This window comes from Heloderma suspectum, chromosome 5 (assembly GCF_057233095.1).
Source record: "Heloderma suspectum isolate Gila_16-S chromosome 5, 16-S_ref, whole genome shotgun sequence".
Taxonomy (NCBI): Eukaryota; Metazoa; Chordata; class Lepidosauria; order Squamata; family Helodermatidae; genus Heloderma; species Heloderma suspectum.
In genome coordinates, this window is record NC_139462.1 from 36,213,953 (window position 1) to 36,241,065 (window position 27,113).

The 27,113-nt window shown below is 40.6% G+C and overlaps 1 protein-coding gene and 1 long non-coding RNA gene across 18 annotated transcripts in view; both read left to right on the forward strand.

The window, feature by feature from the left end:
• Nucleotides 1-27,113, forward strand: part of GSTCD (glutathione S-transferase C-terminal domain containing) — a 90,382-nt gene that overhangs the window by 22,040 nt on the left and 41,229 nt on the right. For all 17 annotated transcript variants that reach the window (XR_014792021.1, XR_014792022.1, XR_014792020.1 and 14 more), the window contains one exon: nucleotides 601-694. Coding sequence is in view for 12 of the 17 variants with exons in the window: in XM_084855771.1 (XP_084711897.1) it covers nucleotides 601-694 (94 nt within the window). In the remaining 5 variants the exon portion in view is untranslated. The remainder of the gene's footprint in view (nucleotides 1-600; nucleotides 695-27,113) is intronic.
• Nucleotides 24,388-26,897, forward strand: LOC146343777 (uncharacterized). The gene is made up of 3 exons (XR_014792024.1): nucleotides 24,388-24,476; nucleotides 25,749-25,812; nucleotides 26,816-26,897. It is a non-coding gene; the product is annotated as an uncharacterized LOC146343777 (long non-coding RNA).

Genomic DNA, 27,113 nt, shown 5'->3' on the forward strand with positions numbered 1-27,113 from the left:
GAATGTTTCAGTCACTTTCTATAGGAAAAATTAACAATGTTTATGGTGTCTGTCCTAAAATATTGAACTTATTTTTTAAATTAATATTTCTGTTTCACTTTAGAATCAGAACTCATCATTACTTGAATTCTAGCTTTCTGTAATAGCAAAAAAAATTAATTTCTCCATCAGTGGCATTTTCACCAGCTTGCCGAACTATGCAGAGTGAATTAAGGGCTCCACCCAGATTTTATCAGGAGACTTCTTGGCTCCTGTTGTAGCCAGTGAGCTATGGCAACTCGCATTGTGAGCTAGTTCACCCGAAACCTATCTGGTCCCTCAGTTTGCCAGTCCTCTGATGACCCATAACTTTTTTATCCCTGTAGTCTCACAGGCTTTGGCTTCTCTAGGAAATGTGATTTGATAGATATAGAAACTGTGACAAGATACCTCTGTAATGGACATGTACTATTAAACAAATATAACTGTCCCTGACATTGGGACATTCTTTCTATGCTAGTGAAATACAAAGCGTTCATATTGACCTGCAGTATATGAATCAGTAGCTTTTAGGCATTTCTAGCTAATTTCAGAATTGCTATTTCCTCCTGTTAAATGCAGGAAAATGGTATTGAAGCAAAATTTTCCCCTCATCCTTGCCCTAGCTGGGTCCTAGATTGGGACAGTCTACCAGCAGCAGTTAACCCAGGAAAAGGTAGGATTTTGGCTTTGTTTTGCTCTTTCTATTGAAATCATATGTTTATTGCCAAAGGATGATTTGACAGCTACCATTATAAACTAAGGGTGCAATCCTATGCATGTTTAGAAAGAAAAAAAGTCTTATAACTCCCAACGTGGCTCGCTGGAGAATGCCGGGAGCTGTAAAACTTTTTTGTCTAAACATGCATAGGATTGCACCATACATTATTGTTTAAGGATTAGGTATATGCGTATTAGTCATAATAGTTAGTAATGGAACTTCTAATTGTTCAGAAGAGAGAGAGAGAGAGAGAGATAAATAGTTTCCACACGTCTGGGGAAAAAGATGGATAGCGATCACCATCTTGCCCTGCTTGTGATCTTCCTTAGAGTATTTGCCATTATTGAAGACTTAGAATGCTGTGCTAACTGGATGTGGAGTATGGCAAGTATGGCAGTTCTTATGCTCTCATATTTCCTTTAATAAGAGAGCAGTCCTATGGCTGCTAGACAGTGGCTAGACGGCCATAGGATATCTGGTTTTCTGGGAACTGACCTTGGAGCCCGCACTCCAAGGTCGGTTCCTGGAGAACTGACCTCCCTGCACTTCCGCACTGCCTTGAAGGCAGTACAGAACAGCCCCATCCTCCACGCTCACAAGAGGAGCATGGAGCAGCCGAAGAGGGGCGTTCCGGGGCAGGGAAGGCGGAAATGCCTGTACGACACATTCAGTGTGTTGTACAGCAGCCTCCTCCCCCGCTCAGCCTTCCTGCAGCTAGACAGTCACAATCAGCTGTCTAGCCACAAATGCAGAGCAGGAGAAGCGCGGAGGGAACAATCCCCTCCGTGCTTCTCCTGCCCTGCACTGGATAGGCAGTCGTCTCCAAGTTCGGAGGCAGATGCCTATCTGAATAGGATTGCACCCTAACTTATCTTAACTACCTTGACAGAAAGCATAGAGATACAGATTATTTTATAGAGGTAAATATTGTTTTGATTTGCTACTGTCATGGCCCCTAGAACCTCAAGTATGTGTGTGTGTGTTTTCTCCTCACCATGTGTGAAAAATTACGTCATGTTAAAAAATAACTTGGAATTTTCAACATTTCCTTTTTGGAGATTGACCATTTCTGGGGTGGTTGCTTAACTGTGGATCACAACTATTCTTGGTGATATTAGTATTGTATTCACGTATTTTAATATATTCCCTTCAATTGGTCATTGCTCATATCTCCATTAAAATATGGAGGGTGCTTAGGGGAATGTGTCACAGTCGATAAAGGATTTGTCATGCAAGATCATTAGAAAATACTTTCAAGAAGCAGACATTTTCAGCATTGAGAAAGAGACTCTGACAGGAGATACATGAATTGTCAAATATATTAAAAGCTGTTACGGCAATCTGGTCTTTCTTCATGAAAATTATCAAGATATAATTAGAAGGATAGTTTTAGATAATATTAATAATCAAAATATCTGTGAAGGGTCACCTGGAATAGATTTGTGTGCTAATTTATCATACTAAATGCTGCTTTTTTGTTCTTTTGGTTCTCCTCTCACCACTCCCCCAAGTGTGTGCAAATGCCAATCACAGAGGATACTGTGCTGTCAAAAAGCATTCATGGAATTATGTTACTGGAAATTGCATCTTCGGGTGTGGCATCAGTGGAAGCACAGTGTATTCAGAAAACACAGACCTCAGTGTATTATTTTAATACATGAATCCATACTTAGATATTTAGGGTTAAGAAGATAACAGATTAAGGCTGCAATCCTGTGCACCATTACCTGGGAGAAAGACCCATTAAACACCGAAGTGGTTTGCACATACACTAAGTCAGGCTTTATTTAGCCTAATTTTGGTTTGTTTGAAGATCTGAACCTTCCCCAGGCAACAAACCCCAATTTGAAGCCATGGCTTGCTTTAAGTGTGGTTTGTCATTATGGCTGAATCCAGAATCCTGGCTTATTCCTAGTTTGTTTTTGTGCCCCACCAAAGCTTCTTGCCAAACCACAGAGCTGCAAGGCAAAAGCAGCTGAAAAAGGAACCACTCCTCAGGCTAAACTGCTTGTTGTTGTTCAGTCGTTCAGTCGTGTCCGACTCTTCGTGACCCCATGGACCATAGCACGCCAGGCCTTCCTGTCCTGCACTCTCTCCCGGAGTGTGCTCAAGTTCATATTCATTGCATCCGTGATGCTATCTAGCCATCTCATCCTCTGCCGTCCCCTTCTCCTTTTGCCTTCAGTCTTTCCCAGCATCAGGGTCTTTTCCAGGGATTTTTCTCTTCGCATTAGGTGGCCAAAATACTGGAGCTTCAGCTTCATTATCTGTCCTTCCAATGAGCACTCAGGGTTGATTTCCTTTAGGATGGACTGATTTGACCTCCTTGCAGTCCAGGGGACTCGTAAGAGTCTTCTCCAGCACCACAGTTCGAAAGCATCAATTCTTCGGCGCTCAGCCTTCCTTATAGTCCAGCTCTCACAGCCATACGTTACTACTGGGAAAACCATAGCTTTGATTAGACGGACCTTTGTCGGCAAGGTGATGTCTCTGCTTCTTACTATGCTGTCTAGGTTGGCCATAGCTTTCCTCCCAAGGAGCAAGCGTCTTTTAATTTCATGGCTACAGTCACCGTCTGCGGTGATCTTGGAGCCCAAGAAAGTAAAATCTGTCACTGCTTCCATTTCTTCCCCTTCTATATGCCAGGAAGTGATGGGGCCAGATGCCATGATCTTAGTTTTTTTAATGTTGAGTTTCAAACCAGCTTTTGCACTCTCCTCTTTCACCCTCAACAAGAGGCTCTTGAGATCCTCTTCGCTTTCTGCCATTAGGGTGGTATCGTCTGCATATCGGAGGTTGTTGATAATTCTCCCAGCAATCTTAATTCCGACCTCTGATTCATCCAACCCGGCATTTCTCATGATGTACTCTGCATATAAGTTAAATAAGCAGGGTGACAATATGCAGCCTTGTCGTACTCCTTTCCCAATTTTGAACCACTCGGTTGTTCCATGTCTGGTTCTTACTGTTGCTTCTTGACCCTCGTACAAGTTTCTCAGGAGACAGGTAAGGTGGTCTGGTACTCCCATCACTTTCAGAATTTGCCACAGTTTGTTGTGATCCACACAATCAAAGGCTTTAGCGTAGTCAATGAAGCAGAAATAGACGTTTTTCTGGAATTCTCTTGCTTTCTCCATGATGCAGCGAATGTTGGCGATTTGATCTCTAGTTCCTCTGCCTCGTCTAAACCCAGCTTGTACTTCCGATAGTTCTCGGTTCGCATACTGCTGAAGCCTAGCTTGTAGGATTTTGAGCATCACCTTGCTGGCATGTGAAATGAGCGCAATGGTGCGGTAGTTTGAACACTCTTTGGCGTTGCCCTTCTTTGGAATTGGAATGTAAACTGACCTTTTCCAGTCTTGTGGCCACTGTTGAGTGTTCCAGATTTATTGGCATATTGAATGCAGCACTTTAACAGCATCATCTTTTAGGATTTTAAATAGCTTGGCTGGAATACTGTCATCTCCGCTAGCTTTGTTGTTACTAATGCTTCCTAAGGCCCACTTGACTTCACTCTCGAGGATGTCCGGCTCAAGTTCAGTGACCACACTATCATGGCTATCAGGGACATTAAGATCTTTCCTGTATAGTTCTTCTGTGTATTCTTGCCACCTCTTCTTAATCTCATCTGCTTCTGTTAGGTCCCTGCCTTCTTTGTCCTTTATCATGCCCGTCTTTGCACAAAACGTTCCCTTGAGATCTCCAATTTTCTTGAAGAGATCTCTAGTCTTTCCCATTCTGTTGTTTTCCTCAATTTCTTTGCATTGTTCATTTAAGAAGGCCTTCTTGTCTCTCCTTGCTATTCTCTGGAACTCTGCATTCAGTTGGGTATATCTTCCCCTTTCTCCCTTGCTTTTCGCTTCCCTTCTTTCGTGAGCTACTTGTAAACCCTCATCAGACAGCCACTTGGCTTTCTTGCATTTCTTTTTCTTTGGGATGGATTTCGTTGCTGCCTCCTGAACAATGTTACGGACCTCCGTCCATAGTTCCTCAGGCACTCTGTCTATCAGGTCTAATCCCTGAAATCTATTCCTCACCTCCACTGTATATTCATCAGGGATATGATTTAGGTCATACCTGAACGGTTTAGTGGTTTTCCCGACGTTCTTCAATTAAGCCGAAATTTTGCAAGAAGCAGCTCATGATCTGAGCCACAGTCAGCTCCAGGTCTTGTTTTTACTGACTGTATGGAGCTTCTCCATCTTTGGCTGCAAAGGACATAATCAATCTGATTTCGATATTGACCATCTGGTGATGTCCATGTGTAGAGTCGCCTCTTGTGCTGTTGGAAAAGAGTGTTTGCAATGATCAGCATGTTCTCTTGGCAAAACTCTATTAGCTTTTGTCCTGCTTCATTTTGTACACCAAGGCCATGCCTGCCTGTTATCCCGGTGATTTCTTGACTTCCTACTTTAGCATTCCAATCCCCTATGATGAAGAGGACATCTTTTTTTGGTGTTAGTTCTAGAAGGTGTTGTAGGTCTTCATAGAACCGATCAACCTCAGCTTCTTCGGCCTCAGTGGTTGGGGCATAGACTTGAATTACTGTGATGTTGAATGGTTTGCCTTGGATTCGTACTGAGATCATTCTATCATTTTTAAGATTGTACCCCAGTACTGCTTTTCCCACCCTTTTGTTGACTATGAGTGCTACTCCATTTCTTCTAAGGGATTCTTGCCCACAATAGTAGATATGATGGTCACCTGAATTAAATTCACCCATGCCTGTCCATTTTAGTTCGCTGATTCCCAAGATGTCGATGTTCAATCTTGCCATCTCATGTTTGACCACCTCCAGCTTACCTTGATTCATTGATCTGACATTCCAGGTTCCTAAACAATATTGTTCTTTACAGCATCGGATTTTCTTTTCACCACCAGACACATCCACAGCTGAGTGTCCTTTCGGGTTTGGCCCAGCCGCTTCACTCTTTCTGGCGCTACTTGGAAATACCCTCTGCTCTTCCCCAGTAGCATATTGGACACCTTCCGACCTGAGGGGCTCATCTTCCGGCGTCATCTCTTTTAGCCTTGTGATATGTTCCATGGGGTTTTCTTGGCAAGAATACTGGAGTGGGTTTCCATTTCCTTCTCCAGTGGACCACATTTTGTCAGAACTCTCTGCCATGACCTGTCCGTCTTGGGTGGCCCTGCACGGCATAGCTTATGGCTTCACTGAGTTACGCAAGCCCCTTCGCCACAACAAGGCAGTGATCCATGAAGGGGATAAACTAAACTGCTAAACTGCTACCGCTTGCTTTTTTCCCAAATTCCTCATTGCTATTCATTTTCCTCCCCTTCATGGATCACTGCCTTGTTGTGGCGAAGGGGCTTGCGTAACTCAGTGAAGCCATAAGCTATGCCGTGCAGGGCCACCCAAGACGGACAGGTCATGGCAGAGAGTTCTGACAAAATGTGGTCCACTGGAGAAGGAAATGGCAACCCACTCCAGTATTCTTGCCAAGAAAACCCCATGGAACATATCACAAGGCTAAAAGTTATGATGCCGGAAGATGAGCCCCTCAGGTCGGAAGGTGTCCAATATACTACTGGGGAAGAGCAGAGGGTATTTCCAAGTAGCGCCAGAAAGAGTGAAGCGGCTGGGCCAAACCCGAAAGGACACTCAGCTGTGGATGTGTCTGGTGGTGAAAAGAAAATCCGATGCTGTAAAGAACAATATTGTTTAGGAACCTGGAATGTCAGATCAATGAATCAAGGTAAGCTGGAGGTGGTCAAACATGAGATGGCAAGATTGAACATTGACATCTTGGGAATCAGTGAACTCAAATGGACAGGCATGGGCGAATTTAATTCAGGTGACCATCATATCTACTATTGTGGGCAAGAATCCCTTAGAAGAAATGGAGTAGCACTCATAGTCAACAAAAGGGTGGGAAAAGCAGTACTGGGGTACAATCTTAAAAATGATAGAATGATCTCAGTACGAATCCAAGGCAAACCATTCAACATCACAGTAATACAAGTCTATGCCCCAACCACTGATGCCGAAGAAGCTGAGGTTGATCGGTTCTATGAAGACCTACAACACCTTCTAGAACTAACACCAGAAAAAGATGTCCTCTTCATCATAGGGGATTGGAATGCTAAAGTAGGAAGTCAAGAAATCACTGGGATAATAGGCAGGCATGGCCTTGGTGTACAAAATGAAGCAGGACAAAAGCTAATAGAGTTTTGCCAAGAGAACACGCTGATCATAGCAAACACTCTTTTCCAACAGCACAAGAGACGACTCTACACATGGACATCACCAGATGGTCAATATCGAAATCAGATTGATTATGTCCTTTGCAGCCAAAGATGGAGAAGCTCTATACAGTTAGTAAAAACAAGACCTGGAGCTGACTGTGGCTCAGATCATGAGCTGCTTGTTGCAAAATTTCGGCTTAAATTGAAGAACGTAGGGAAAACCACTAAACCATTCAGGTATGACCTAAATCATATCCCTTATGAATATACAGTGGAGGTGAGGAATAGATTTCAGGGATTAGACCTGATAGACAGAGTGCCTGAGGAACTATGGACGGAGGTCCGTAACATTGTTCAGGAGGCAGCAACGAAATCCATCCCAAAGAAAAAGAAATGCAAGAAAGCCAAGTGGCTGTCTGATGAGGCTTTACATGTAGCTGAGGAAAGAAGGGAAGCGAAAAGCAAGGGAGAAAGGGGAAGATATACCCAACTGAATGCAGAGTTCCAGAGAATAGCAAGGAGAGACAAGAAGGCCTTCTTAAATGAACAATGCAAAGAAATCGAGGAAAACAACAGAATGGGAAAGACTAGAGATCTCTTCAAGAAAATTGGAGATCTCAAGGGAACATTTTGTGCAAAGACGGGCATGATAAAGGACAAAGAAGGCAGGGACCTAACAGATGCAGATGAGATTAAGAAGAGGTGGCAAGAATACACAGAAGAACTATACAGGAAAGATCTGAATGTCCCTGATAGCCATGATAGTGCGGCCACTGAACTTGAGCCGGACATCCTCGAGAGTGAAGTCAAGTGGGCCTTAGGAAGCATTACTAACAACAAAGCTAGTGGAGATGACAGTATTCCAGCTGAGCTATTTAAAATCCTAAAAGATGATGCTGTTAAAATGCTGCATTCAATATGCCAACAAATTTGGAACACTCAACAATGGCCGCAAGACTGGAAAAGGTCAGTTTACATTCCAATTCCAAAGAAGGGCAACGCCAAAGAGTGTTCAAACTACCGCACAATTGCGCTCATTTCACATGCCAGCAAGGTGATGCTCAAAATCCTACAAGATAGGCTTCAGCAGTATGCGAACCGAGAACTATCGGAAGTACAAGCTGGGTTTCGAAGAGGCAGAGGAACTAGAGATCAAATCGCCAACATTCGCTGCGTCATGGAGAAAGCAAGAGAATTCCAGAAAAATGTCTATTTCTGCTTCATTGACTATGCTAAAGCCTTTGATTGTGTGGATCACAACAAACTGTGGCAAATTCTTAAAGTGATGGGAGTACCAGACCACCTTACCTGTCTCCTGAGAAACCTGTACAAGGGTCAAGAAGCAACAGTAAGAACCAGACATGGAACAACCGAGTGGTTCAAAATTGGGAAAGGAGTACGACAAGGCTGCATATTGTCACCCTGCTTATTTAACTTATATGCAGAGTACATCATGAGAAATGCCGGGTTGGATGAATCAGAGGTCGGAATTAAGATTGCTGGGAGAATTATCAACAACCTCCGATATGCAGACGATACCACCCTAATGGCAGAAAGCGAAGAGGATCTCAAGAGCCTCTTGTTGAGGGTGAAAGAGGAGAGTGCAAAAGCTGGTTTGAAACTCAACATTAAAAAAACTAAGATCATGGCATATGGCCCTATCACTTCCTGGCATATAGAAGGGGAAGAAATGGCAGCAGTGACAGATTTTACTTTCTTGGGCTCCAAGATCACCGCAGACGGTGACTGTAGCCATGAAATTAAAAGACGCTTACTTCCTTGGGAGGAAAGCTATGGCAAACCTAGACAGCATAGTAAGAAGCAGAGACATCACCTTACCGACAAAGGTCCGTCTAATCAAAGCTATGGTTTTCCCAGTAGTAATGTATGGCTGTGAGAGGTGGACTATAAGGAAGGCTGAGCGCCGAAGAATTGATGCTTTCGAACTGTGGTGCTGGAGAAGACTCTTACGTGTCCCCTGGACTGCAAGGAGGTCGAATTAGTCAATTCTAAAGGAAATCAACCCTGAGTGCTCATTGGAAGGACAGATACTGAAGCTGAAGCTCCAATATTTTGGCCACCAATATTTTGGAGAAGAGAAAACTCTCTGGAAAAGACCCTGATGCTGGGAAAGACTGAAGGCAAAAGGAGAAGGATGAGATGACTAGATAGCATCACGGATGCAATGAATATGAACTTGAGCACGCTCCGGGAGAGAGTGCAGGACAGGAAGGCCTGGCGTGCTATGGTCCATGGGGTCACGAAGAGTCGGACACGACTGAACGACTGAACAACAAATTCATTTTCCTAGCAACCCCTATTCTTCCCTCATTTAGAGTACCGCCCATCCCAGAACACCTATGCTTTTTGATACTGGTTTGAGTGGAGAGAAAAATGTTTAAGGCGCCTATGTGTACTTTAGTAACATCTACCAAGGCTTATATGCTGAAAGCACAACTTTATTCTAAGGAAGATAACTTGACTTGCACCCACATAGTACAAAATAATAAACTCTCAAAGGGAACAATGGATTAATGCAAAGGATTGATTACTGGCTCTTTTTTAATTATCAAAAGTTTTCTCAAATCTGTTGCTGGGTAAGTCCACAAGGCACTTAGCTAATATCAGCTAGGTCAGGGGTTCCCAGCCATTTTGGGCCCATGGCCATATTCAGAAATTTGAGACAAAAACAGCTATTTCAGGGAAGAGCAAAACACAAAACTACAGTTTTCTACTCCAACAAAACACTCATTTCATGGAAAGATAAGTTACTTGCCCAGGAACCTGAGCACGAGGCAGAAGTAAGGTCTGACTTCAAATGGCAAACCATATATTTGATCCCACAAAGTACAACAAAGTGCTCATTTCAGAGAAAGGAAAATGGTGATGCTCAGAAAAACACACATGGGTAAAACACACACTCCACAAAAACCCCACAACCTCCTGCCAAAACCCCATAAACAAACACCTGATCAAAAACAAGCACACAGGCAAAACAACCCCTACACCAAACAAACAGTATTATACACAACCCCCCCCCACCGCCACCCCAAAAGATCCCCCCATACCTCCTCAAAGACACAGGCAAAACACACACACACAAACACAGAGACAAAATACCACTTTATTGCGGCTAGAATGTTTAGGATAACATCTGGATACTGGTAGAAGAGGAGGAGGGAGAACAAACCAGGAAATGGCTGAAAAAGGTGTGATTATTTTGCTTCTTTGCAAGACTGACTCTCTTCAATAAACCATGGTTAAAAGAAATCTTGAATTAGCATTATGTGTGAATGCAGTTTTGCATAACCGTGCATAGGACTATGTTGTGAAAGGTGTATTGAGATCAATTTCTCCCTTAAATTCTCTGAGTTGTATCCAATGTTAGTCCTACATAGAGTATACCCACTGAAATTAATGAGACTTAAGTTACTTATGACTATCAAATCCCATTCATTTCAGTGGGTCTACTCTACATGGGACTAACATTGGATACTACCCTCTGTAATTCTCCTGTCCTCTCACTTACTGTACAGTATGAAGTAACATAATTTTTGTTAAGTATCAGTGCCATCTGAATACTTCTCAAAATGAATCCTGTGTCACACATATCTTTTGCCCCTATTATTGCGGAACACTGAATATCTAGCTGCAGTGTTTGCTGAGATGTAACATGAATTAGCAGTACAGATGTTTTACATTCCTTTAAGACCTCAGGAATCCATAGTGCAAGTAATGTCTTCTATTGCTCTGATCAGTTTCTAACAGGAGTGCTTTGTTGGTTGGTTGTATTTCTCATTGTTGCTGTCTGTTTTCACTGTCATAGACTAGAATCATAGAATAGCAGGGTTGGAAGGGGCCTATAAGACCATCAAGTCCAACTTTGCCCCATGTGTTCCACCTGTAAATACAAAGTTTCTTGGCTAGCGTTAAAAGGTCATAATGTGTGCCTTGCACAGGCCTATACAGTCTGTTTAATTTTCCCCAGGATTGTTATCTCTGGTGGCTCTCGGTTGACATGTGTAAGTAAATTGCATATTAGTGAAAGATAATGACTGAATGCAAGAATAGATTTGAAGGCATTTACCTGTTGATAACCCTGTCATCTAGTCAGCAGAAGTTCCTTAAGCATTCCAAAACAGGAAGGGGTGGTCAGTTGAAAATACTCTTTTCAACTGTCTAAGAGGGCTTAAGAGGTTGAAGTATGAAGTTACCAAATGTGCAGTACTAGTTTGCTTACAGTAAAAGAATACCAAGCCTTAAGTACTGGACTAGTTCACTTCCATGGAGGATTACGTAAAAGAAAATAACTAAAGGCATTGGACAAATGCAGCGCGCACTTACCTGGTCTTTCAAATTTGACTTTGCTCTGAAACATAAAACAATTACCCATACAATAAGTGTCTCTAAATGGAAAGATTTCTGTTTAATATATGTGAAAGAAGATTCCATTGGTGTCTTGAAAATCATGCAACAACCATGAATTGGGATGGCATTGAAATAAAAGTCTTTTGAGACCTGGAGTAAGAAGATCTCATTGTAAGGGGTTCCTGGACTCTGTGGCACAAGTGTCATCACATCATTGTCCAGACTCATTCCCAAGATCTGTTTAAAAGAAGCATGAGGGGGTGAGGGAGTTTAGGTAGATCCTGTCTGTCTGTTGAATCTTCTCTGGACGAATAAAAGAACTCAAAGGAGCTATCAAAATGTGTCACATTAAATAATAGTAATACAGGCTGAATTTTGTTTCAGCACTATATTTAGCACAGATTAGGCAAAATGAGCACTCTCAGTGTAGGAAATGAAAACACTTGAAAGCAAAAACTGTTGTAGTGAAAACGGATCTGTTATTAAAATTTTTGTCAGTTAAAAATGATAGGATTGCTGCAGTAGAGTCTCAACTCTTTAAATGAAAACTCAACAATGCCCCTAAAGTGGGCTCCATGCAGCCATTTATCCTACAAAATGGAAGGATTAAAAAAATGCTGTATTTTGAAAGTCCTTTATTTCCTTTTAAGCCCGTCAGAACTTTTTGAAGGGCTTTGAAGAGTGCCTTTTATAGTTTTACTTACCTTTCCTTCCTCTTAAGCTTCCTAAAAGAAGGGCTCTATCCTTCTTCAGCTATTTTTTTCACAAATGAGACAGTTCTTTGCCTCAAACCTGCGCAAGGATAGCAAATATAATCCAAGTGATGCTCAAGTGAATAGAGAAATATTTCTCATTAATCTCTTTCTAGTGCTGTATTTTGCATTGAAAACATTTGTACATTTTTGAAAACATACATAGCATATTGGTTCCAGAGCAATGGTGATCCTATGACCCCAACAGCAGGTGGAGTGGCTCTGCACACTCCCATCTTACTATTTTCAGGAAGACTATTCCTTTTTTTTAAAATGCACTCATTAGCTCAACCTTCTCCAACCTGGTGTCTTCCAGATGACTTGTACTGCAACTCCTATTATTCCAACAATTGCAGTCCAACACATTTGGAAGGCACCAGCTTAGGGAAGGCAGCCTTAGACTGAGTAATACTGGCCTACTTGTACATTGAATTACCAGTTCTGCTATGAAACATTCAATATGCAAATGGTTCTGTTTTGCCCTCATTTGGAGAGTCATTTTTCGTTTATATTTGAAAACTCAGGATCACTCTTCCAAATATACAATTTTATGATTTTTGGTGTTCTGGAATTGCTTATTGCTCAAGAAAGCATTGACAATTATTTAGTCTTGACCCTGTTGATATTTACAAATCACTCTTTCCAGAGTTTGTGACAAGAAAAACACTCTTCTCCATTTGGAAAGCATAGCTGTGTTGATTATTGTTAGAACCCCAGACCACAAAATACAGCTAAGCCAACAGATATTAGTTATGTGGTAGTATGCAGAATGTTCAGGACTTTTCCTCACTTTGGAGTCTAGCATTACTATTGTGGGCAAGAATCCCTTAGAAGAAATGGAGTAGCACTCATAGTCAACAAAAGGGTGGTAAAAGCAGTATTGGGGTACAATCTTAAAAATGATAGAATGATCTCAGTACGAATCCAAGGCAAACCATTCAACATCACAGTAATTCAAGTCTATGCCCCAACCACTGAGGCCGAAGAAGCTGAGGTTGATCAGTTCTATGAAGACCTACAACACCTTCTAGAACTCACACCAAAAAAAGATGTCCTCTTCATCATAGGGGATTGGAATGCTAAAGTAGGAAGTCAAGAAATCACTGGGATAACAGGCAGGCATGGCCTTGGTGTACAAAATGAAGCAGGACAAAAGCTAATAGAGTTTTGCCAAGAGAACATGCTGATCATAGCAAACACTCTTTTCCAACAGCACAAGAGGCGACTCTACACATGGACGTCACCAGATGGTCAATATCGAAATCAGATTGATTATGTCCTTTGCAGCCAAAGATGGAGAAGCTCCATACAGTCAGTAAAAACAAGACCTGGAGCTGACTGTGGCTCAGATCATGAGCTGCTTCTTGCAAAATTTCGGCTTAAATTGAAGAACGTCAGGAAAACCACTAAACCATTCAGGTATGACCTAAATCATATCCCTGATGAATATACAGTGGAGGTGAGGAATAGATTTCAGGGATTAGACCTGATAGACAGAGTGCCTGAGGAACTATGGACGGAGGTCCGCAACATTGTTCAGGAGGCAGCAACTCAATCCATCCCAAAGAAAAAGAAATGCAAGAAAGCCAAGTGGCTGTCTGATGAGGCTTTACAAGTAGCTCACGAAAGAAGGGCAGCGAAAAGCAAGGGAGAAAGGGGAAGATATACCCAACTGAATGCAGAGTTCCAGAGAATAGCAAGGAGAGACAAGAAGGCCTTCTTAAATGAACAATGCAAAGAAATCGAGGAAAACAACAGAATGGGAAAGACTAGAGATCTCTTCAAGAAAATTGGAGATCTCAAGGGAACGTTTTGTGCAAAGACGGGCATGATAAAGGACAAAGAAGGCAGGGACCTAACAGAAGCAGATGAGATTAAGAAGAGGTGGCAAGAATACACAGAAGATCTATACAGGAAAGATCTGAATGTCCCTGATAGCCATGATAGTGCGGTCACTGAACTTGAGCCGGACATCCTCGAGAGTGAAGTCAAGTGGGCCTTAGGAAGCATTAGTAACAACAAAGCTAGCGGAGATGACAGTATTCCAGCCGAGCTATTTAAAATTCTAAAAGATGATGCTGTTAAAGTGCTGCATTCAATATGCCAACAAATCTGGAACACTCAACAGTGGCCACAAGACTGGAAAAGGTCAGTTTACATTCCAATTCCAAAGAAGGGCAACGCCAAAGAGTGTTCAAACTACCGCACAATTGCGCTCATTTCACATGCCAGCAAGGTGATGCTCAAAATCCTACAAGCTAGGCTTCAGCAGTATGCGAACCGAGAACTACCGGAAGTACAAGCTGGGTTTAGAAGAGGCAGAGGAACTAGAGATCAAATCGCCAACATTCGCTGGATCATGGAGAAAGCAAGAGAATTCCAGAAAAACGTCTATTTCTGCTTCATTGACTACGCTAAAGCCTTTGATTGTGTGGATCACAACAAACTGTGGCAAATTCTGAAAGTGATGGGAGTACCAGACCACCTTACCTGTCTCCTGAGAAACCTGTACGAGGGTCAAGAAGCAACAGCAAGAACCAGACATGGAACAACCGAGTGGTTCAAAATTGGGAAAGGAGTACGACAAGGCTGCATATTGTCACCCTGCTTATTTAACTTATATGCAGAGTACATCATGAGAAATGCCGGGTTGGATGAATCAGAGGTCGGAATTAAGATTGCTGGGAGAATTATCAACAACCTCCGATATGCAGATGATACCACCCTAATGGCAGAAAGCGAAGATGATCTAAAGAGCCTCTTGTTGAGGGTGAAAGAGGAGAGTGCAAAAGCTGGTTTGAAACTCAACATTAAAAAAACTAAGATCATGGCATCTGGCCCCATCACTTCCTGGCATATAGAAGGGGAAGAAATGGCAGCAGTGACAGATTTTACTTTCTTGGGCTCCAAGATCACCGCAGACGGTGACTGTAGCCATGAAATTAAAAGACGCTTGCTCCTTGGGACGAAAGCTATGGCCAACCTAGACAGCATAGTAAGAAGCAGAGACATCACCTTGCCGACAAAGGTCCGTCTAATCAAAGCTATGGTTTTCCCAGTAGTAATGTATGGCTGTGAGAGCTGGACTATAAGGAAGGCTGAGCGCCGAAGAATTGATGCTTTTGAACTGTGGTGCTGGAGAAGACTCTTACGAGTCCCCTGGACTGCAAGGAGGTCAAATCAGTCCATCCTAAAGGAAATCAACCCTGAGTGCTCATTGGAAGGACAGATAATGAAGCTGAAGCTCCAATATTTTGGCCACCTAATGTGAAGAGAAAACTCCCTGGAAAAGACCCTGATGCTGGAAAAGACTGAAGGCAAAAGGAGAAGGGGACGGCAGAGGATGAGATGGCTAGATAGCATCACGGATGCAATGAATATGAACTTGAGCACGCTCCGGGGAAGAGCGCAGGACAGGGGGGCCTGGCGTGCTGTGGTCCATGGGGTTACGAAGAGTCGGACACGACTGAACGACTGAACAACAACAACAAATTAGGATGTATACATTATCTTAGGACTGCTACTGTGACAAGCTAAATTTATGTCTAATAGTAAGATATAAGTGGGACCTGGAACAAAATGTTGCAGTGCATCCTCACCTCCTAATTGGAGTACCCCTGTTCAGGGTCCCAGCTGGGCAGCTATGCTATCCCCCAGGATACTCCATTCCATCCTCCATCCCCCCATTCCCATTTTTTCTTTTCCAGTTCAACTGACGGAAGCAGTTCTGTCAGTGGAATGACAGTGTTGGATCCCACCCAGTGTGAAAGATATTAAAAAACCCTATTTGATTAGATAGAGAAACAACTTGGCTTGTATTGCATTAACTAAACTGTGGCCATCTTGGCTGTAAGATTCCATATTGCTTCCTCAACTTGCAATCATTTCAGAGGCTGTGGGATCCAGACCTTCTCAGTTGTCCACAAGCATTTGAAATGACTGTTAAAACTGAAAAGCTTTCTGTTCCAGTAGAGGGCAGCAAAATCTGTTTATAAGAGTAGTGGCCTATACTGTTGGAAAGTAACATGCAGATTGAAGCAACTTTAAAAGGAAATGCCACATGCATATGGCTTGCTGTGATTCTTAGTATTGCATTCTGCAAATCATTGGTGACCTGAGAGTAATTTGTTCCTTAAGAAAATTTTATTAGTTTGTGTTGATTTTCATCAACACAATAATGTGTTGATAATTTTCATTTCAAGTTAGCTGGAGAAGTGTCTAAAAATTGATATCCTGTTTCTTTCTGAAATTAAAAAAGACAATAAGTGGCACATACTTTTGGGCAGAAGAATACTGGGATGGGAGAGTAAAGTGGTATCACTTCCAAATCACTGCCAGTTTACACCAGCCAAGGTTTGTGTATATCACATGATTTCTGAAGGTAAAATGAAAAGAGGAAGAAAAAAGAAATTAGATAGATATAAAATTGGACCCAGAATGGAGGATCTGATTTCAAAAGATGTCATGAAATAGTAAGTACTGTTTGCTTACCTTACCTAGTGAGGGTATGACAAGAAGCAATTGGATTAAATTAAGCAAAACTAGGATTAGATTAAACATTTGAAAGAAATGGAAAAACTTTCTTATCCAGTTAAAGCTTTTTATGATTGTTTTTGTAAATGCATTGCTATGAAATTCCTGAGTGTTTCTGATCTTGAATAATTTATAGAAAAGCAGAGCTAAAGAAAATCTCATCTGCTGAAGTTGCTTATTGTTTCCATCTGCCTTTGTAGTAGTTTTAGATATCCAAATTAAGAACTTCAGATGAATTTTGTAAACTGGATCCAATCTGATTTTTTAACAAGGTCAGACTTTTATCTTGTTTCTTCCTTTAAGTTTAAAAGTGAGGTTCTAAATGTTTGTGAATTTAGAATTTATATTGGCAGATTGTGGGTAAGCAGCATTGCTTTAACAAAATACCAAATGAATCTTAAGTATTTCATTATGTGCAGTTATAATCTATTCAAAATGGCTTCTTGATACATAAAAAGGTTTTCATTGTTCTAATTAAAGGTCAGACTACTGTGTATATACAGTGTTTTAATGAAGATGGTTTTAATTATTCCATGGTTAGAGTACTCTTGCCCAGATGATTTGGAACAGCTTCTGAAACGTTATCCTTTAGCACATGCCACACATCAAATGTCTGGTTTCTTTCCAGAGCTATATTTCAAAAACATTCAAGAGTAAAAACCAAATATGGAATTGAACTGGTTACTTAAAAACAGTTTATTTTAATATATTGAGTAAAAAGAAAAGTTTCTCTGTAATTGAGCATTTGACTCAGCTGTTCCTTAATTTTATTTATTGACAGTTTTGTTTTTGGTGTTCCCTGTTGCTTTTAGCTTGTTAATGTATTTTAGGGCGCAATGTTATTAAGGTTTGGACTGAAAAAAGTACTACACCTCCCAGCATCCCGCACCCAGCATGCATAGGATTGCGCCCTAAATATTTAAAAAATACCTTCGTGTGGAGTTATAGGTAAATAGGAGTTGGGGCTGTATGAAAGAAAATCCACAAAATTTTATATTGGGAGCAGAATTCTGCATTTTGAGATCTCAGTTTTCTTTTCTTTTCTTTTTTAAAAGTAAGTTGCTAGTCATTATGGCTATGAAAATGGGCTGTAAGTGATGGGCAATGCCTGGTGAAATCTCTAAGGCCAGAGGAGGAGTCAGTAGGATTTTCAGTGGTCATGGGGCTTCCTGCCTCCATGCCCAGGAAAGGAAGAATAAATTATGTATCTAAATGATGTACGTCAGCATGTTTTCCTAGTTTTATACAAGTGATGTTGGAGAATCCAGCTTTTCTTGGTACAGAATGTGGATTGTTACTTGAAGGCAGACCTTTTTAGTTTTTCAGAATATACATAGGTCCAGTAGGATTCCTAATATTAGGGTTCTTAGTTTTATGCTGTAGAAAATTCTGGCATTTGAGCATTGGCTGAATTGGGACACAGGTAGCAGGTGTCCTTTGCTGTGAGCCAGGCATTATTTTTTGTTTATTAATTGATTATATTTTTAATCCACCCAATAACAAATGTCCTCTGGACATATTACAGTCATCCAGCAGCAGAAGCAAGTGGTAGGTTCCATGTTCTGGGTACAGGCTTCAGGAAGTAAATCTATGGGCATGTTCTACAGAACTTGGGACAATTCCTAAGTAAGGCAAACTTCAGTTACTTAGCTAAGAAGGGCCTGATGACTGCCAGAACCCTTGGTCCTCAAGTGAACATGCAGAGCATTTAAAGGGATAGTGCAGTGGCTTGGAGCCAAGCATATCTGATTGTGCCCTCTGACTTCTTCAATTGGGACCCTAATTGAAACAATCTTTAGTGGTGGACAGGCTGATTTTGGCTCCACACTTGATTTGACATTTGCAGGTTTGGGGTCTAGTAACTTAACTGAGAGGTCTTCAGGGATTTTCCCCTCAGAATTTCAAATTGAAGCAGATTCAGAGACTATGAGACCTCCTGGCAGATGGTCCTTCCTTGAGGTCATTATTGGAGGAGTAGCTATGGTAAGTCTGGGACAAGATCATAACCTCAAGCAACAAATGAATGGTACAATCAGAAGTTCAGAGGTCAAAGACTGAGAAGGCAGGTGACATAAGTGAAAGAATGATGCAGACAGGGTACAAATAGAAACCAGGGTCAAAGCCAAGAGAAAAGTAGTTACAAATTGTTTTGTTAATGTTCTAGATATTGGTACATTTCTGTGTAAATATTAAAATGTACACTCACTTTAAAGTATGCACTTTAATACATGAAGTATGCACTTTAATAATCTTTACACAAAAATATACTGACATCTATAAGACTAACAAAACAATCTTCTCTTGTCTTTCATGTTTTGTCTTTCCTATCTTTCCCTACATTTCACTCTATTGTTGTTCATGCACCAGCCCAAATTATGACCATGATTCAGGAAGCCTATGTACATAGGCCTGGACATGAAAAATTGGGCTTTTTGTATTATTTTTCAAGCCAGTAGATGCCTTCACGCTAAGCTTAGCTAGTCCAAAATCTGCTTTGCCGTAACACTTGCTTATAAGTAAGTTAAGTGCAAGTCAAAGAGTTAAAGCAAAGTAGATTTTGGTCTAGTGCCAAGTGATTAGTCTTTCAGATATGTTTGTGACTGAAGTTGATGCTAGAATATGTGCACGTATAGACAAAGACCATCCAGTGCAAAGTTTTTAAAGCCCATAGCAACAGATGATGACATGGCTTTGATATGAGGCAGTTTCATGGCTCAGTACCTGACAGATAACCAAAACAAAGAGCTTACTGTAAATTTGTCATCCCTCGTTGGCAGGAGAAATTTCTAGATAGGTAATGACAGGAAGGGAAAATGAAGCCTTTTGGCCTTCTGTCATTAAATGACACTCTACCTGTGCAGACCTAACATGATAACTTTACTTTTTTTCATTAAAAAAATTCAACTTGGGATGTAATGTTCCTGAGCAGACCTGACTGATAAAAAAAAAAATGATGCAGGAAATTGTAATCTTAAAGGAGTTTGGAACATATTTATTTATTAAATAAGTATATCCTGCCTTTCTGCCAAAAATGGCTTCTCGTATTGATTTGCCTGGGAAAATAATCCAATGGGGATGGGGGGTATTTTCTTACATCTTGTTTCTTGATCATGACACATTAAGACTCCTAGAGATTCCCTCCCAAGGTTTTTTAGATGTAGACCGGGTTCGGACGATCATTGCCACCTATGGTGGTTTATTTCATTATTACATTGAGGAAGTGAGTAATTTGCACAAGAGAGAGGAGGCAGAGACTCTATGCAAACCTATTGTGTTCTTCTGATCTCCTAAAAGATTGGAAATATTAAGTCTGCACGGGGCTACTGTGATGACTTGCCTGTAGCCATACCCATACCCTTTGGTGTCGGTCTGTTGTGGCAATGTAAGTGGGACTTTCTGTCCAAAGGGGTTTGCTATTAATGAGAAAAAGAAGTGGATTTATTCATTATATGTGTTCTATTTATTAATTACATCATATACTGTGCTTTTTCTCTCAGAGTTGTTCAGAGTGGCTTACTTTTAGTTCTCTGGAGATCTCTCATCTAGGAGGTTTACAAGGTCAGACCTGCCTAACTTTAGCTGTAGGACTATGTCATATGGCTTCATACCATTTCTGGGCCATTTGCATGGTCTCATATCAGCCCTGAAAAAGGGTGTCTGGAGAGGCCCTCAGACATTCTACTCGTCTTCAAGAGGCCAGTGTTTGATTTGTCTTTATTCATTCCGCATTCCTGTTCCCACACTGGCCTAAGGGTTTTGCCAAACTCCTCATGTTACTATTTTTATATTTTCATCAGCATTGTGGACTAAATCCCTTAAAAAGTACATCCAGGAGGGGTTTTTTTTTTGTTTGTTTCTTTTGACACTATTTCAACAGGTTTGATTATTTCAAAGAGAATGTTACTGGAGAGGCTGGTTATCTCCTTGTTTTAACTGGCAGGACTTAAAATGCAAGGTCACATCCAGGTCTATCTGGCAAAAGGCAGGCCGCTTTGTGGCAGCAAGTTTTCAATTTATTTCTGCCTACAGGGTTTAGAGGTTGTAGGTTGTTATACAAATATTTTCAGACCAACAGTGTTGGGTCCCAGTTGCTGCACAAGTTCTAGATTGAAAGTGTTCTAATTCTGCCTCTGAATTAGATTTTTGCAATTCTTCCATGTTTGTTTGATTTTTTAAATTTAACTTGATCAAAGTAATTGGTGCTTTACAAAGTTTCAAAAAAGAGAGCCCTGACTTGAAGACCTTACAATCTGTATCTCAACATTGGTAGAGACAACGAGTAAGAACAAAGGAAGGGTAACAGTGGATGATTATGTATAAAAACAGTTACATGAACTTGGGTTTTGTTTCTGTTGCCACTGAGGTCTGAGGGATTAAGGCCTGATGAGACTGATTCCTTTAACTTAATACTATGGAGGAGAGTGTAGTTTGTACAGTTTTAATGAGATTACCCAAGCTTAGACTGCTTTTCTTGGAAAATTTATTTTGTTCAGTGCTTTTTCTAGTAACTTTCTAGCTTTTTCTAGTAACTAGTGGATGTTTTTCTTTAAGCGTCTGTTCCTTTTAGCATTTCTTTAAGGCTGAAATCAATTAAAGCAAACCATTTGCTACTGTGTGTTTATGTTGTTTCATTAAGAGCCCTAATGGTAATTTATGCTAAAAGAGCTGATTAAATGAAGTATTTTAAATGTGTTGAGATTAAGATCCTAATTATATGCTGCTTGATTAGTTTCACACATTTTTCTTTAGGAATATTGAAATACATTTAAAGATAAATCGTTTAGCATATTTTTATCAGCATTTTTAATGTCGTGTTTTGCTATGATCTTGTTATGGTCTGATTTGGCAACAGTTATCCATGCCTTGGTTATGTCACGCTTAGACTACTGCAACACATCCTATGTAGGGCTACCCTTGAAGAGTGTCTGGAAGTTTCAGTTGGTGCGGCAGCTATGCTACTAAGCGGTGAAAAATATCAAGCTCATATTACACCAATTTTTAAAGGCCTGCATTTGTTGCCAGTTGTTTTCCAAGCTCAGTTCAAGGTGTTGGTTTTAACTTTAATGCACTAAACAACATAGGGATCTCATGAACCTGTCCAGTTATTAAGACTTGCAGGAGTGGTAGGAGAGGATACTGCTGCTCATAAGGGACTGTTTGTCAGGCACATGGGAAAGGGCTTTCTTCCATGTTGCTCCCAAATTCTGGAATGTGCTTCATCCAAAATTGCAATTGGCCCCCACTGTCTTGGCTTTCAGAAAATATGTTAAGATGCATCTCTTTAACCTAACCTTTAAAAAAATGTGTATGATTCTTTTAGGGTGCAATCCGATGGCCAGTAGTTAGCAGCTAGAAGGCCATAGGATTGGTTGGTTTCTGGGAAACGACTTTGGAGCCCGTGCTCCAAGGTCGGTTCCTGGAGAACTGCCTCCCCACCCCCTCGTAGGCAGTGTGGATTGGCCCCACGCTGTGCACTCGTAAAGGGGGTGTTCCTGGGGGAGGGGAGGGGAGTGCGGAAGTGCTGGTACGACACTTCCTATGTGTCGTCCAGCCTCCCCAGCCCTCCCCCGAAATCGGCCATCTAGCCACAAATGCAGGGCAGCTGAAGCACAGAGGAGAGGATCCCCTCTGCGCTCCAGCCACCTTGCATAGGATAGGCGGTTGCCTCCAAGTTAGGAGGCGGTCGCCTATCTGCATAGGATTGCTCCCTTAATGTATTTATGACAGTTTTCTTGTTGTATTTTAGATTTGTTGTGCACCACCTTGGTGGCTTTTTGGCAAAAAGGAATTCTGAGAGTTGTAGGACTTTTTTCTGTCTAAATATGCATAGGATTGTGCCCTAAAGTTCTCACTATATAGGAAAAAAACAAGAATTACAATTCAATTTTCAGTTTTACTTGCATACTAGCCAAATAATTCAGTCAAAACAAAGAGCTCCATTTTAGATTTAATACAGAAATGTTTGCAAGAACAACATCTTAATTCCACTTTCTCCAGGAATGGAAACATTCAGAAGCTTACCAAAAAAAAATGGTATAAAAATACCATTTTGTCATATTTGTATTAGCTTTTTAAAACACCAGTATGTTATATCAAGTTCCTAAGGAAATGTTCATACTTCCCACAAGAAAAGTAATTTCACACTAGGGGAGAAAATGTAGACTGGGGTCTCCTGATATAAGAATGAGTTATATTGAAAAGCCTGAAGTACACTAATGTAGCCAATAATAGTCATTTTTTGTGACACATATAATAGTAGTGAAAACATTAGTTCGGGGACTCTGTTTTTGAAGATTAGAGACAATTCATTAAACACATATTTCCTTGAAAGAATTCACCCATTGAAATCTTGCTCTGACATGGACCAATTTCATGCCAGTCTTTATGACATGGAAGACCATCTGTGCCAGAGGTTTAAGTTTACATTTTATCTTCTGTACATATTTCACATTAATTCTTTCATGCTTGTTTGGGTTCTCCCGCAGTTGTGATCTGTTTGATGTATACACAAATGTATTTTAATTACAAGAGATTTTGTGTGTGTGTGTGTGTGTGTGTGTGTGTATTACAAGGTAAATACACCTGATATTTATAGCAACGATGTTTGCTTTAGTTATTTCACAAAAGTAATGATCATGTGATATTTTATACTTGTCAAAATGTAATCTCTTCTTAGTGCAGTCTGTTGTCCTGTTTTAAAGCATAGCAGCTATGAGTTTTGGATGTACATAATTAAGAGGATAGAAACAAACATAGTCTCAGATACTTCTAATTCATGAGTGGGAGGCTACCTTAGTATAAGAAGATAACTGTCTTACAGTAAGACTGAACACCTACCACACTGTCTTCTTAACCCATGGCCAGCCAGATATCACTAGGGATCTCACAAAGTAGGGCATGATGGAGATAGCCATCCATGTCTTGTGGTAGTGAATTAAGATAAATTATGTGTTGTTCAAAAATGGTACCATAATGATAACATTAACATGAATGAAATATATTCTTTCAGACTAGTTCCGTGTCTTATTAAAGATCTACTCCGAGAGATGGTCTTATTTTCCACAAGAATATTTGTTGTTATAACAATCATGTTGTGGACTCATGAATTAATGTATCCCTGATCTTGGAAGGAGACTTTAATGATTACACTGGTCATGTTCAGATTTGTTTGTGTTTACTGAACTTCAGATTTGGTACTGGCTTCTCTTCCATATCTTCACCAGAATTATTTCACACTCTATTTTACAGAGTGAATACAGATGACCATTTGGCAGGTGATAGCTAACTATAATGTGCACGTAACCATATAGTAGCCCAGGTGTCTATATTGTCCTGCCAAGTAGTGGCTGAATAAAATCTTACTTGAAGAAACCTAACCTGGATCCAGAAAATGAGACCAGTTACAGGCTGGTCACCAACGTAGGCTGGGCAAGGTGCCTGAGCAAGTAGCTGCTGATCAACTCCAGGCACTTTTAAAAGAAGCTGATTTTCTGGATCCATTTCAATCTGGTTTTGGAACAGACGCTGCCTTGGTCACCCTGTGGGATGACCTGCACAAGGAGTATAAACCTGTTGGTTCTCCTGGACCTCACAGCAGCGTTTGATACCATTAGTCATAGTATTATTCTGCAGTAGACTACCTGAGTTGGGAAGTGGGGACACTGTATTGCAGTGGTTCTGCTCCTACAGTTCAAAAAGGTGGTGCTGGGGGATTATTGCCATGCTCCATGGCAGTTGTGCTAAGGGTTCTTCAGGCTCTGTTTTATTCCCCATGCTTTTCAACAGCTACATAAAACCACTTGGAGAAGTTTATCCAGGGATGTAGGCTGAGATGTCACCAATATGCCAGCTCTACATTTCCCTTTCATCTACTACAGGTAAAGGAGTTGATGTTTTGAACCAGTGCTTGGGCAGGGTAATGGACTGGATAGGGCCAATCAATTGAAATGCTTTCAAGCCGAGACAGAGATACTGTTTGTGGGTGGTTCATCTGCCCAGTTAAGTGTTATTCAGCCTGTTCTGGAGAAAGTTGCACTCGCCCTAAAAGATCAGGTTTGTTATTTGGGAGAGGTAGTGCTCTTGGATCCATCATTGTCACTGAGGACACAAGTAACCTCAGTAACTCAAGAGCACATAAGAACAGAAGGGCTATGCTGGATCACACCAGGAGTCCATCTGTTCCAGCATTCTGTTCACACAGTGGCCAACCAGCTGTCAACCAGGAGCCCACAAGCAGGACATGAGTGCAACAGCACCCTCACGCCCATGTTCCCCAGCAACTGGTATACATAGGTTTACTGCCTTTGATACTGGAGGCAGTATGCCTATGCACCTTTTACCAGCTTAGGCTTATGTTAGGTATCAACTATGACCCTACCTGGACTGAGATAGACTTGTGACAGTTATTCACACTCTGATAACCTCCTGTTTGGATTATTGCAATGCATATAACCCCAGTGCATGTGGGGTTACCTTTGAAAATGGTCCAGAGACTTCAGTTAGTCCAAAACAGGGCAACTAGACTGTTAACTGGGAGACATCATATTATGCCATTATTCTGCTATCTGCCCTAGCTACCAGTCCATTTCCATACCTAATTCCGAGTGCTGCTTTTAACCTTTGAAGCCCTAAACGGCTTTGGGCTAGATTACTTGAAGGAGCACCTCCTCCCCTATTTCCCTAGCTAGCCCTTAAGGTCATCATCCGAGGCCCTCTTCCAAATCCCCCTGCACCTGATCTGAAATGCAGAGAAGTGGTAAGGTTCTCCTAGGTAGGGTAATACAGACAACCCACTTACCATGTGATGATAGGCATATTGTAAGGTACCACTTGATAAATGTCACCCATCAACTCTGTATAATATAGATCTGTTCATGCAGTTTATTTGTGTTTGAGTTAACAAGTCAATTCTTGTCAGAAATCAGCAATTTCTTCACTTTATACAATTACCCCATTTGTGTGTGTGTACACACTATGAACTTAATGTTTGGCCATTGTAAGTTTGCATGAGAGTATTTACAAGGATAATGTTAACTTAGTTTTGCTTAAAATCTGTGGTTTCTACATATTTATGGCCCTAATAAAAACATACTGAAAATTTGACTTTCCATACTTTGCATTCTTGATGTCGTTTTTGTGTCTTTATTTAGGACAATGAAAGTCAATGTAATGACTTTATCGGTTTTATTTTGCAGACATCTTAAATTGCTGCAGGCAAGTACCTATTGTAGAAACAATATTTTTATTAGGAAAAAACTTTTAAAATTAACCTTCATTATAGGCAATTTGTTTCAAGCCAAATCTTGTCTTCAAGTTGGCAAAAAAATTAGTTATGTGCTTAGATTTATCAATGTGATCATTCATGCATAATCTGGCAGAGGTCCTGAAAACAGTATACTGTCAATAGTGCTACTGAAGGTGGTGTTATTGTTTGTGAGCAAATGATTTGAGATGTGAATCTCTTGGTAAAGATCCAGTAAAGCAGTTTATGCAACCAAAAGGGATTTAGTGTGTACTGGTAGTTTTTGTTTTTAGCACAACAATGTCTCTTTCATCCCTACTCCTCTATTTTGCAGCAAACCTCAGCAAAGTATAAGCAAATGTTTGTGCCATAATGCTTTAAAATAGCATCCTATAAAAGAAGTTAAACAGTCTGCCCGTATTTTGTTTCTAAAAATACCCTTAAATTTTCCCAAATGGAAGAAAGAATGTGTGTGTGGGGGATTTTCATTTGGAAAATGGCACTGTGAAAAGGGTTGAACCTTATGGCCCAGTGCTGTGATCCTAATCCAAACTAGGAATTCTCACATATGCTTTTACAGAAATATAAAGGGACTAGAGATCTAATCAGTGGGATGGGCAACATCTCATTTAGTTTAGCCCTAAAAAGGCTGTAGCAATAAAAATTTAGGTCTTGATTTTACTCAGCGTGATGTGAATATTTATTAAAATAAACTACATACCAAAAAGCTCTGAAAATATTTCCTTTTGTAGTTCAGATTGCCCTAGTATCTAAAAGAACAGAATGTACTGTTCAATTTAAATTTTGTCAGTTAAATTTCACAATAGTGTTTGTTGCTGGCTAGGAGATTAGTGTTTTGAAAATTAACTAGAAACAGATTAATCCTATCTCAAAAGATTGCGTTGTCCAGACATAACACAGAAAGTTGATACTGGATGCATATAATTAAAAGCATATTTTGTGTATTTTTTCCAGAGACTTTTTGGTTTGGTGTTTACAAAGTAATGGTAAGAGTGGGGATATATGTTTATGTCAATTGTTAGATGTTAGAAGTTACCATTATTAAATATTTTGCCCATTGATATGAGAAATCAAACCGGCCTTTCTGTACACAGTTAAAAAGTCAGATTAGGTACAAGCCAAATTAGGAAGTTATTTCACTAATTTTTCCACTACATCCCAAAGATCTAAGGCAGGCAAATGCTTTAAAGCAGCCCTCCACCAAAAACTCCCCACACATAACTACTGGTATCTGTTGCTTTAAGAAAATGGA